The sequence below is a fragment of the Pseudonaja textilis genome, chromosome 1, assembly GCF_049901715.1.
Source record: "Pseudonaja textilis isolate UNSWEBS1 chromosome 1, rPseTex1.2, whole genome shotgun sequence".
Taxonomy (NCBI): domain Eukaryota; kingdom Metazoa; phylum Chordata; class Lepidosauria; order Squamata; family Elapidae; genus Pseudonaja; species Pseudonaja textilis.
In genome coordinates this window covers 27,348,185-27,360,827 of record NC_141990.1, presented here as the reverse complement: position 1 = coordinate 27,360,827, position 12,643 = coordinate 27,348,185, and the positions used below count along the sequence as shown (strand labels likewise).

Below are 12,643 nucleotides of genomic sequence, written 5' to 3'. Positions count from 1 at the left end.
TTATAACTTTTTCTGCTTCTATTGACCATATCCTCTCCCCCACCCCGTGTGTGTGTGTGTGTGTGTGTGTGTATGTATGTATGTATGTATGTACGTGTGTGTGTGTGTGTGTGTGTGTGTATATATATATATATCTCCATTCTAATTCATATGAAACTAATTCCCAACAAGGAGGAATCTATTTAGCATCCTCTTTTGCCAGCTGTTGCCATTAAAGGAAGAGCCATATATTGGCTGGCTTTGATGTCTGTATATGTGTGGTGCTTTTCTTTTTTCTTTTTATTTGGAAGCCCTGAAACACCGCTGCTGTTCAATTCTTTGTGATTTGGGGCTTTGTTTATGGCAAGGATATACTGTTTGAGCTGTAAATTTCATTGTGTTTTCTATCATGCATTAAATTTAGAATCAGTCTGTGATTTTAAGGTTTCATGGCACACTTGAGGAAATCTGATTGGTTTTTTTGATGTAAAATTATTTGAGTATCACTTGCTGTACCAATTGGAATTTGCATTTTGCAATTTTAACTTCTACAGGGGATTTTGAAGATAAAAATGTGTTGTCTGAGAAAATTCCAGAATATTTACTTAAATCTGCTTTTATAGATATTTTATTTAGTATTTTCTTTAAAAAAAACATATATGAAAAAATGTGAAATTATATGCCAACTTTATGGTTGGTATTATAGAGCTGTATGCACTATTTCTCTTAGTCAGGTAAGAATTTTCCTTTCAGTTGAAGGCTTTTGTTTCTTGTTCTAAAAATAAAATTAATAAAACTGTGTTCTCATTGATGTAGAAATAATACAATGGTTAGTTGACATTAGCGATTGAACTTCTTATGTATAAAGTATAACCTTCTATTTGAAATAATGTTGTACAAGAAATAATATTTTTACTGGAGTTATATTTTACTGCTGTTTGTAATCCAGGGAGAACATGGGAGGGACATCACCAATATAAGACCAAAGTAATAACATCAATCTTTTTCTGGAATGTAGGTGGGTCTAAATGTCATTATGGCTTTGTGCACTTTTTTCAACACTTAGATATAATAACTGAGATTTATTCTTTCCTTGCACTCCTGAGATAAACATAATGTTCAGTGGATCAATTTGTACACCAAATTTCATGTACTACACTATATGTGGCTTGATCATATCAGAAAGCCTCATTCAAACCATTAATTGAAAACAGTCATCTGACATTTTTCCACTTCTAGGTCCAGGTTTCATAAACATTGCCAGGCTCATCTTACCCTTCTACCTTATTTCCATTTTGCTAGGGCTAATTCGGTTGGGTAGAGCTTTAAGCAGATGCTCTGCTATGCTTCTGATGGAATAGCAAAAAGATATTGGAAACTCTGCTACAATCTTTTGGCAGAGACCTGATAAGAAATTGAAATTTGTTTATAGCATTATATTAGATGACTATGAACAGCTAAATTGAAGGAACTCACTGTATAATTGTATAGATGCTTGACAATGCATCTCAGTAGTTTTAGGGTCTGGACTTTTGAGTGACTTCCATACAGTTTAGTCATCTTGATTTGGAGGTGTAAAATTTAGCCATGAGTCTTAATTAAGCCATCCAATAAACTAATAGAAAATTCTTTCTCGGATAGCTTTTCCACCTACATAAAGGATGTATGGGCATGGTTATAGAATCCCAGTTTGTCCAAGTACAAAAAATTTCTTACATGATTTGGGGCTGGAAAATATTCCAAGTAGCAATGCCCAATAAGCTGACTGCTTTTTGTGGAAGAGAAAGTTGCTTAATGTGATGGACAATATGAAAGGATTAGGAGTGGTTAAGGATAACTTTAGATGATGCGACAGGACTAATCACCCAGCTGGAGGTAAATGTCTCTTTTCTAGTGGAAAAAAAAGACCAGAAATGGAGAATCTGATTTCCTTCTGTTTCTCCTCATAGCAGGGTGAGGGAGGGGTAAAATATAAGAGGCACTCTTTTACACTAGGCAGTACATTTCATTTCTAGTTTCTCTCTCTTGCCTATCCAGATTTCTCAGTTTCTGCAGCCAATATGAACTGAGTATTACATTTGAATTTCTGTGAGTTGTGTCAAAGATAAGGATGGCCAGCAATTATATCAAAAGGGGAGGGGATAAATGTTGGAGCAATGATGATTTACGATACCAGATTCATATAAATATAATTAGCTGTCAGGGGTCCGACAATGCCCTAACAAAATTAAGAGTCTCAAGCCATCTAGCAATAAAAATCTATTTGTTTATTAGGAGCACCATGTCGGCACTACCTAAGTGAACCCGGCTCTGACTTCCCTCACTTCGTGCCTTGCCTCTGGCCCTTTTTCCCCCTTCCCCCAAAGTGTGTCACCAGTCATATTGCCAAACGAAGCAATTTCACGGGTTGTAGAAGTCATTCCATCCAGCGGTTGTGGGTCTCCATGGAGATGGCCTTGAGTTCAGCTGGCAGGCTGTTTTTAGTTTTGACTGAGGAGTAAATTCCTTGGTGCAGCTGCGAGGCGTGATTTCCTATCCCCCTGCCTATGGCAATTCGGGAGGAAATATTCGCTGATTGACACTTGCACTATAATCTGGTTTGCACATTGTTGATAGTTAGAAGGATTAACTTTAGCAAACTTCATGTCATGTGGAGTTTCCAGATTCTTCTCCCACTTAAGAGGAGTATATGAAACCAGGACTTCCTATGGATCAGTTTTGTTACTTCAAACTATGATGTGGCATATGATTCAGACAAAAATCTTTAAGCCACTCTCCTTAAACTAAAATCCAACATAAATTCTGAAGCATTCATGTTATGAATATTACACTTATAAACCACAATTTTAAATCACCCAAAGATACTATCTCATTCAATCTATGAATGCAGTTTTTTTTCCCTATCTTCATCCACTAAATATGTTTGCCATATGGCTAGTAGTAGCTGGGAATTATTATTATTAATTTAATGCAGTATATTGATATGCTCCTCTTGAAGCTGTAAGCAGAAGAAAAAACATAGTATTTAAAATAATATTGAATAATAAAGCTGTATCCTATTAATGAAAATGGAGAATTATTCTTTAAAAATATATGCCAGAAAGGCATGAGTGAAGAATGGAGTCTTCAGCAGGTATCTAAAATATGTTTGGGTAGCTGCCTCTCAAATTTGGGATGTAAGAGAGAGCTTACAACAGTAGTGTCAAAACTCAAGGCCCACAGGCCGGATTTGGCCTGCAGGGTGCTTAGATCTGGCCTGCAGGCCATCCTGGAAACAATGAGGGATCAGCCCACTGTACCACTGGCAGCTAAACTGGGCTCCCAAGCTCCGTTTCTGGCTGCAAAGGCTTCCTGCAACCCTCTGCCAGCTCACGCTTGGGCCACCACAGGCACCCTTGACATGAGTGACATTGATCAGGCCACACCCACCCATGGCCCCCTGAGGTCAAACACAACCCTGATGCAGCTCTCAATGAAATCGAATTTGACACTCCTGGCTTATGAGAACATAGTTGCCTCTATGAGCAGAAAACAGATGGTATTCAACAGTATTTTGTAGATATAACAGAATTGTTCCAACATATCTGAAGGGCATTAAACTGGAGAAGACACTTAACTCTTACTGTTTAAGATATAATGATAATAATGAGAGTACTGTGTTGATCTTGTGGGAAATTTTGGATTCCTTCTTTCAAGATGCATTTGTTTGTTGACCTTCTTATGCTTGTATCACTTCCAAAGAAAGTTCTTGTATTCAAAGCCAGTCAGGTTTCTTTTCACAGTGGGTTTTCTTGAACTAAGGTTGATTAATATATTTTAAACTTGCCATTTCCTTTGCATTTAAAATATATACATGTTAATCAGTTTCTTTTCTTCCCCCTCTCTTCTCTGTTATGTCCTGTTGTGTTTCTTCACGGAACTGAAGGAGCCAACCAAAGGTAAAAGATTTTTATAATACTGTGCAGCACTGGGTGGTGAATCATGTTCAATTCTTTGCCAAAATATTTTCTACTTTCTTTTCAGATGGATTCACTGCTATTGTAAGAGGAAGGGGAAAACATTTGAAACTGTTTTTCCTTTTCTCTCTCTCTCCTTCTCCTTCCCCCCCCCCCCGCTTTTAAAACAACCCACATAGTACATTGACAGCCAAGTCATGAGTCAGAAGAACAAGTTGGAAAACAGTAGCACATACTAAGGATGGAGGGTTATTGCAGAGGTTGACAGGGTTAACTACCGGTTTGGGATTTACGAAGTTTGGTGATTTATGATGTGCTTCCCTGCACGCTGTGAGCCTCACGCCTGTAAATCGTCATAAGCACGCTGCGTGCAGAGAAGCAGCCTTTGAAACAGCCCCCTTTTCCTGCTTTTTTAACTGCAGCTGTGCCTCGTTCGGCAGCTGAAGTTGGAAAATCAGGAAATAAAGATCAGGTAAGAGCCTGGATGGGCGGGTGGGCAAAAACATCAGCAGACATAGAACCGGTTCTATGTCTGCTGCTCTTTAGAGCTATCGGTTCTAAAGAGGTGGACAGAACCGGTAGAAACCCACCCCTGGGTTATTGGTAAAAGTGTGCTAGGGTTTTTTTGTATTTTGGTTTTAGAGTCATTTTCTCATCTTTCTTGCATAGACTCAGATTGCAATTATTTCCCAGTAGTTTATTTTTATTCTGCAATTGAAGAATAGCAATAGCACTTATATACCACTTCACAGTGCTTTTATAGCCCTCTCTAAGTGGTTTTACAGAGTCAACCTCTTGCCCCCAACAATCTGCAACCTCATTTTACCCACCTCGAAAGGATAGAAGGCTGAATCAACCTTGAGCCTGATGAGATTCAATCTGCCAAATTGCAGGCAGACGGCAGTCAGCAGAAGTAGGCTGCAGTACTGCATTCTAACCACTGCGCCTTAAATATGTTTATGTTCATAATGCATTTCTTGTTTATATCTCTGCAGGTGTTTGCCTATGATCACTGCTTCTGGTCTATGGATGAAACTAACAAAGAAAAATATGCAGGTATCATTGTAATGATGAAAACTCTGGTGGAAGGAAAATTGGCATGGCTCTAGTAATCATTTGTCAAAGGAATTAGAAGATTTAAAGGTCATCTCCAGAACTTAAGAGAGCTTCCTCATTGCCAAGGCATTTCTAGAAGAAGAAAATAAATAATTTTTAGGACCAGCATCAGATCTCCTTCCCTTCCCCAAAAGACCCTCAATCCTATTTCTGAAGAGCTGTCATTGTGAATTCCCTCTATTATAAAGCAAAGCAGTTAGAAGACACCAAGTTACTTTTGCATTATTATCATACAAAGGATTTTTTGCATTGTTATCATACAAAAGAGAACAAAAGCAAGGAACAATCCAAACAAAACAGAAGAAGATATAATCTTTATATATCCACATCCTGGACCTTGCAAAGGACAGATTGGGATCAGATGTTACTGTTAGATTTAGACAGCATGTTAAACCCTAAATTCAAATTAACAAAGCGCAGTTGTTGCATGTTAGTAATATCTTTTGCCTAAAAATATATTATGGTTTAACATCATGATCTGTTCCCATAAGATTCTGAATTTCAAATTATTCAGTCTCATTTTAGCTTAATCCTGTGGACTGACATTGAATAAATTAATCACAAAGGCTCAAAAGCAGGGATAGGATGGGTTCAGATGCCTGTTTAATTAATAGAGGTAATCAATTTCTTATCCAAATGAATTGCACAAAATGGTTGTGAATATAAACCGAGTAACCCCTATACATAAGGTTCTTGGGGGAGGAGCTGGGGAGGGGGTTGGCCTTGAATTCAAATAGCAACAAAAATAATGGCTCTGGTTTCCTTGAGGTCAGAGGGGTTTTTTTCCCAACAGATATGCTTTAGTAGGATTCATCCGGTACTGGTTAAACACAGAGCAATTCCAAAGGAAGTTACTGGATACCTTGGTGTAGTTAAGATGAGTATCTGTTCTGTGCTTTCCATGTGGGTGGCTCCATTGATTTTGGACACACATGAAAAGCATTAAATGTTTTCACACATTAGAAGTGTTTGAAGCTTTTGAGAGTTTTAACAAAGCTATTTTTTTTATTCTTCCTCTCCCTCCCCCCAAACATTTGAATCTTTTTGTTCTAATTTTAGGTCAAGATATTGTTTTCAAGTGCCTTGGTGAGAACATTCTCCAGAATGCCTTTGAAGGTTACAATGCGTGCATTTTCGCCTATGGACAGACCGGTAAGCATTAGCAAGGTGGACATTGAAGGAAAGGAGAAAGTTTGTTAGTTTTGAATAAATTAGGAACAGTATCAAACAACACGTCAAGGTAAAAGAAATAAGTCATGATTTAATTATTCATATTTCCCTCAATTTCAAATGCTGGTTTTGATTTCTTATGCATTTTTCACTCCAATAACCAGTGGTGGGATTCAAATTTTTTTACTACCGTTCTGTGGGCCTGGCTTGGTGGGTGTGGCTTGGTGGGCATGGCAGGGGAAAGAAATTGTAAAATCTCCATTCCCTCCCCACCCCACTAACCTGCTTTCCAGCTCCGTTCTCCTGTGCAGGGCAACAAAAGAAGACCCAGCCGATCAACTGGGACTTGGGAGGCAGAGAATAGATGGGGGTGGGGCCAGTCAGAGGTGGTATTTGCTGGTTCTCCAAACTACTCAAAATTTCCGCTACCGGTTCTCCAGAACCAGTCAAAAACTGCTGAACACTACCTCTGCTCCACACCCCACTAACCTGCTTTCCAGCTCCGTTCTCCTGTGCAGGGCAACAAAAGAAGACCCAGCCGATCAACTGGGACTTGGGAGGCAGAGAATAGATGGGGGTGAGGCCAGTCAGAGGTGGTATTTGCTGGTTCTCCAAACTACTCAAAATTTCCGCTACCAGTTCTCCAAACTACTCAAATTTTCCACTACCATTTCTCCACTGGTCAGAACCTGCTGAGTACCACCTCTGGAATGAACTCAAAATCACTCAGCTAGTTTTTGTAGTTGAGCCCAAGGGCAGGGTCAAACACATCATCACTTTGGAGTCTCTATACTCCAATAAGAGACCTAATATCTAGCACCCATCCTTGAAGTGCATTGACTCTTATCTGGTGTCAATTTGCCCTGACTGTTCAGATTATTGTATATAGGTAGCATGAAATAAACTTGTCGTACTTTTGAACTTTACCCTGGTTCCCTGGCTTCTTGCACCTGACAATTTTATGCTATGGGAGGACTAGAACTCACATTCCCCATTTCAAGTCTGCTGCCTTTAAACATTACACCAAATTGGCTCTCATTAGAGGAAAGTATGCAATACCGAAAGCCAATTGAAAAAAATAAACATTTACCAATTTATTTATTTAACAAAATTTTGTAGCTGCACAACTCACACATAGTGAGGACAAATAGGCTGAAAAACAGCTTCTATCCCAGGGCAGTAACTCTATGGAATTCTACTGTATAGTGCAATATGAGACAAATATCAGGGGTTTTCAATTCAATGTATAGAATGTGAAGGATGTATGTTTGTGTTTATTTTCATAGTCATAATGTACACTGAAGATGGTATTTAATTTCATTGTACAAGGTGCAATGACAATAAAGTAAAGTAAACTAAACAGTGTCTTAATATTAGAATGTTTAGAGTTAATGGGAAGGTTTGGGCATGATTGGGTCGGGGTGAAAGGAGGGATTTTGGGAATTGCAGGTAAGTCATAGTCCAACATATTCACTTACCAAACATGAGTCAACCACAGAGCAGTTAACAATCAAAACAAGCAGATTATGTGGGGAATAGACACTCATTTAGATCAGGAGTGGGGAACGATGGCCTTTCTATGACTTGTGGAATTCAACTCCCTGAATTCCTGAGCTGCTTTAGCATGCTCTGCTTTAGATAGACCAATTCAGAATTTAGCTTTTTAGACATATTGAAGAATAATTTAGTTACATTTCCTAAAGCTATTCCCCAACATTCTGTCATAATTTAAAGCAAAGATAGCCAACCTATAGACCCCCAAGGATTCCCCTCCCCAGCCCTTAGTAGATTCCAAAAATTAGCAAGACCAAAATGTTAAGAGTTTGGGAAGGATTTTAAGAACTAAAATAGAATTCTCATTAATAAAACCCATTTTTTTCTGGATCAAATTGATTTACTTCTATGAGGGAGAAGTTAAGGAAGAAAACTATTTATGTGAGTCTCTACAAGACTCCAGGCATCAGTTTTGCTGCTTAACCCCACCTACCAGAAGAAAGGTGAAAATTTGATCTTACCTGTTTGATCTTACCTGTTATTACCAGCCATAACCACTGCAACTTTCAGAGACCAGCTGCAGAAACGTTGTTCACTCTTCCTTAAAATGTTAAATGAATGAAACCAACTATAGGGGCTTATAATTAGGAGCCAGATATTTTACTGATATTTTTAAACAAAAATATTAATGTTGATTGTGCTCCTCAGGGCTCCAGCTTGGTAAAAGTAATGTGAAAGACAGTAAGGGTAAGAGAAATAGAAGTATGAAAGAGGGGAGGAGAAGGGAAAGAAGGATGGAGGTAATTGGGAAAAACAGCTTGTATTTTTGTTTTTCCATTAGTCACTGAAGATATTGGCTACTATTAGGCACAGAATAATAGCAAGAGAATACTTATGGTAGCCATGGATTGAGGACAGAAGTTTCCTATTCTTGACTTTCCTTGATATATTTTCTTTAACTTATATATAGCAAACAAAAGAACTGGAGATCCAGGATAATATTTGTTATGCAGGGATGTAATCTGATATAACCCTTATTTATCCACGGTTTGATTCTTTTCCACAGTAAACATATAAGCATCTCCTCCCAGTGGTATAACTCACCTTGACATAACAGCACAAGGAGATAGTTACTATTTTCCAACTCAGTTTGACAAACCAGTTTTGTATATTTACACATTTTCCCCATGTGATCAGAGAAAACAAGATGTTATAATAATTTATTCATGCAGCTCAGTCCATAAATTTAATTAGACTTAGCTTGATTTATAGAACTATAGCCAATTATTTACACTCTGTAGGGCATGAAATGTCTGCCTATAGTGCTGTAATATTTGTAAAGGAACTCTTTCCCATGAATTTGGAATAATAATTTTGCTTCATCTTTTCATCACTAATAATGGAAGAGTTACCTAAATCTGCTTGCAGATTTATTTATAAAGATCCTCAGTAAGACTTCACGGGCTTTCCCATCATTTTTAATTTCTTTTAAAAATGTTTTCTTTCTCCTTTATGCAGGATCTGGAAAATCCTACACAATGATGGGCACAGCTGATGAACCTGGATTAATACCTCGGCTCTGTAGCAGTCTCTTTGAAAGAGCCCAGCAAGAGGAGAGCGAAGAGCAGAGTTTTAAGGTGGAAGTATCCTACATGGAGATTTATAATGAGAAAGTCAGAGATCTCCTGGACCCAAAGGGGTAAGGAAGGTTTTTGGGGAACACCAAGATTGCAGGCAACCCAGTAATCATTTGATAGGAGTGGAAGTCTTCTTTTGCATTCCTCAAAAGTCAACATGCGTTCCGCAAGAACAAAACCAGTAATTTTTGTTTCTGGGAGTGGACCTTCTCTCAGTAATTAAATATATGCTTTGCATGCAGAAAGAGCTAGGTTTCATCCTAAGCCTCCCTATATAGGTTGGGAAAACAATAGCATTTAGACTTATATACCACTTCACAGTGCTTTGGGAGTCTTAGTGGCGCAGTGGCTAGAGTGCAGTACTGCGAGCTACTCCTAGTGCAATTTGACAGATCAAATCCCACCAGGCTCAAGGTCGACTCAGCCTTCCATCCTTCCGAGGTGGGTAAAATGAGGACCCAGATTGTTGGGGGCAATATGCTAACTCTGTAAACCGCTTTGAAAGGGCTGAAAAGCACTATAAAGTGGTATATAAGTCTAAGTGCTATTGCTATTGCTATTTACAGCCCTCTCTAAGAGGTTTACAGGGTCAGCATATTGCCCCCAACAATTTGGGTCCTCATTTTACCGACTGCAGAAGGATGGAAGGCTGAGTCAACCTTGAGCCTGGTGAGCTTCAAACAGCCAAATTTCAGGCAGCCAGCAATCAGTAGAAGTAGCCTGTCATGGCTCATTGGAATTTAAGAGAGCCACTCTCTTTGGCTTCACCACCAGAACTCAACTAGGTGAATCTATACTTTGACCCACTATATGGCAGGGGTCCAAGTCTTCAAGTAGCTCTTTGCCCCCCTCCCAAAAGAATTATTAAAATTTTGCTGAAGTTCTCAATACTGAAATAAGCAGGATTCTAGCATTTTCAGACAAGGTTTACTCAACACTTTTTCTTTACTAATTTACTTTTTTTAAATAAAATTTAATGTACTTGTAAGGATCACTTTTAAAAAATAGTGTTGATAATTTTTGCTGCCGATTCTAGGTGTAAAGGATTTCTTGTATTTCCTAGAATTTGTGGTCCAACTGGGATGTCCATGATAAGGTTCTCCCATACTTTCTTTAAAAAGTTAATGGTAGATGGAACCCAGACTGAACAGGGGTGAATTGGATCTGCCATCCTGCCCTTCTTCTGTTAACTATACCCAGCAATTGGGGGGAAGGGAGGGAAACTGCTTTATCTTAACTATTTGAGTAGGCTTTTAAATCTCAAAATTATCTCAGGGAAGTTTAAGGTCAAAAATCTGTTAAATGTTTAAATAGTCAGTCCCTGGAGCAATATGTTGACTGCTTTCTTGATAATATGCAAACTGGATAGCCTCTGTCTTTTTTCTTATCTTTGTGTGATAGCATTGTTGTTGTTGAAGATTTCACCTTGAGAAGAGTGAATTAATTGCCCCAAGTTGGACAGTGAAATTGATCATCCAAAAGCATCTTTAAATGCTGGACACAGTCCAATCAAAATCAAAACCTCATTTGAAGTTAAGAAGAAAAGTCTAAGCAAGTGTGAATCAGCATGACTCAGAAGAGCTTCACTGACAATAATGCATGGACAATATTGCCCATTTACATTCTGCAAATGTAATATCTTGTTTTGTGTTTGCTTTCAAACAGGAGCCGTCAATCTTTAAAAGTCAGAGAGCACAGTGTTTACGGACCTTATGTAGATGGTCTTTCAAAACTAGCTGTTGCCAGTTACAAGGTAAAGATATCCATTATATAGGCTTAATAATGTTCAGTGGAATGGTTATTATCACCCAATTATTTATATACCTGTTTTCTATAAGAACATGTGTCCAAAACAACTTACAGTACATTAGAAAATAATAGTGAATCAGTTAAGATGTAGCAACTCTAATCAGCAAGCAAAATCACCAGAAGGAAGGGCCAACTGATTCCCTTCACTAGTGATTTTTCCATAGGAACTCTGGAAGGGAAGTGCAGGGATGAAGTTAGTGGGAGAGAAAAGAAAACCCCATGCTTTCCTCATCTTCTCCGTGGTCTGTTCAGGATTGATGAGAGGGAGTATCATGGTTTCAGTACACTTAAACAGATCTTTGACAGATTTATTTATTTATTTATTTGATTTGTCAATCGCTTACAAGGTAATAGATATAAGTATAAACATGAGTAAGAATACAGGAAATAGGTACGAATAAATGGGGACAATAGGACAGGGACAGTAGGCACAATGGTGCACTTATGCACGCCCCTTGATTGATTGACAGATTGATCTGTCTGGCCTAGTGATCCTTGTGCTTGGTTAATAATGGCTTTCCAAGATTAATGGTAGAAATTACCTGCACATTTTTTTTACAGAAGATACTTTTCCAGTGTTGTAGTTTAAGAGTAAGTTTGAGATTCCCTAAAGGCAAAACTTTAACAATTGAGGTTCAGTATCACCAGAAGCAAAGATAAAGTGTTATTTGAAATATCATTATCTTGTTTTTAATATCTTTGCTGTATCTGCACAACCAATATGTTTCCACCCGCAGTGTCCTTGCACTTATGAACTGCCCTTTAGGAAGCTCTCATCCATGGAATGTTTATAACTCTGAAGCTAATGAGGCATACTAAACATTATTTGCTTGCCCCCATCCTCATTTCTACCATATAAACCCTGTAGGCGTTAAGGCCCTGTAATGCTGCAGAAATCTGCTGTATTATAACTCCCATTGTCTGCAACCAGCATTGCTACAGTTAGTTGATAGTGGAGGATATTTTAGTCTGTTGCATTCTAGTGGAAATCAGAATGAGGAAGGCATCTATAGAACTATAATCTTGAGGATCAGCTCTGATTTCACAACCCAGCTCCTAGTTGACTTGGCTGGCTCAGAAAGTTAAGAAGGGGTGTAGTCGGTTAACATTTGAATGGGACACCATTTGAATGGGAAATATCAGCTGAAAAAACATCTGAGAAGGAGGCAGTGGTAAAACCACTTCCATATTATTGGCAAATAAACTACCTGAAAAAAAGGGGGGGGGGGTGGCTCAGTGGTTAAAGACACTGAGCTTGTCAGCTGGAAAGCTTGACAGCCCAGGTTCGAGACCCGAGTGCTGGGCGATGGAGTGAGCTCCCGTTACTTATCCAAGCTCCGCTCATATAGCAGTTTGAAAGCATTCAAATGCAAGTAAATAAATAGGTATCACTTCAGTGAGAAGGTAACAGCATTCTATGCACATGACCATGGAAATGTCTTTGGACAACATTGGCTCCCTCATCTAAGAAACAGAGATAAG

At 38.5% G+C, this 12,643-nt stretch overlaps 1 protein-coding gene across 4 annotated transcripts in view; it reads left to right on the top strand.

Moving 5' to 3' along the window:
• The window catches only part of KIF13B (kinesin family member 13B), a 142,528-nt gene that overhangs the window by 40,724 nt on the left and 89,161 nt on the right, over positions 1 to 12,643 (top strand). For 3 of the 4 annotated variants that reach the window (XM_026715918.2, XM_087929880.1, XM_087929888.1), the window contains exons 3-7: positions 3,905 to 3,917; positions 4,931 to 4,991; positions 6,111 to 6,203; positions 9,234 to 9,414; positions 11,018 to 11,105. In XM_026715918.2, coding sequence (XP_026571703.1) covers positions 3,905 to 3,917; positions 4,931 to 4,991; positions 6,111 to 6,203; positions 9,234 to 9,414; positions 11,018 to 11,105 — 436 coding nt within the window. Of the gene's footprint in view, positions 1 to 3,904; positions 3,918 to 4,156; positions 4,408 to 4,930; positions 4,992 to 6,110; positions 6,204 to 9,233; positions 9,415 to 11,017; positions 11,106 to 12,643 lie in introns of those variants that run through there. The other variant, XM_087929894.1, reaches the window with a different exon arrangement.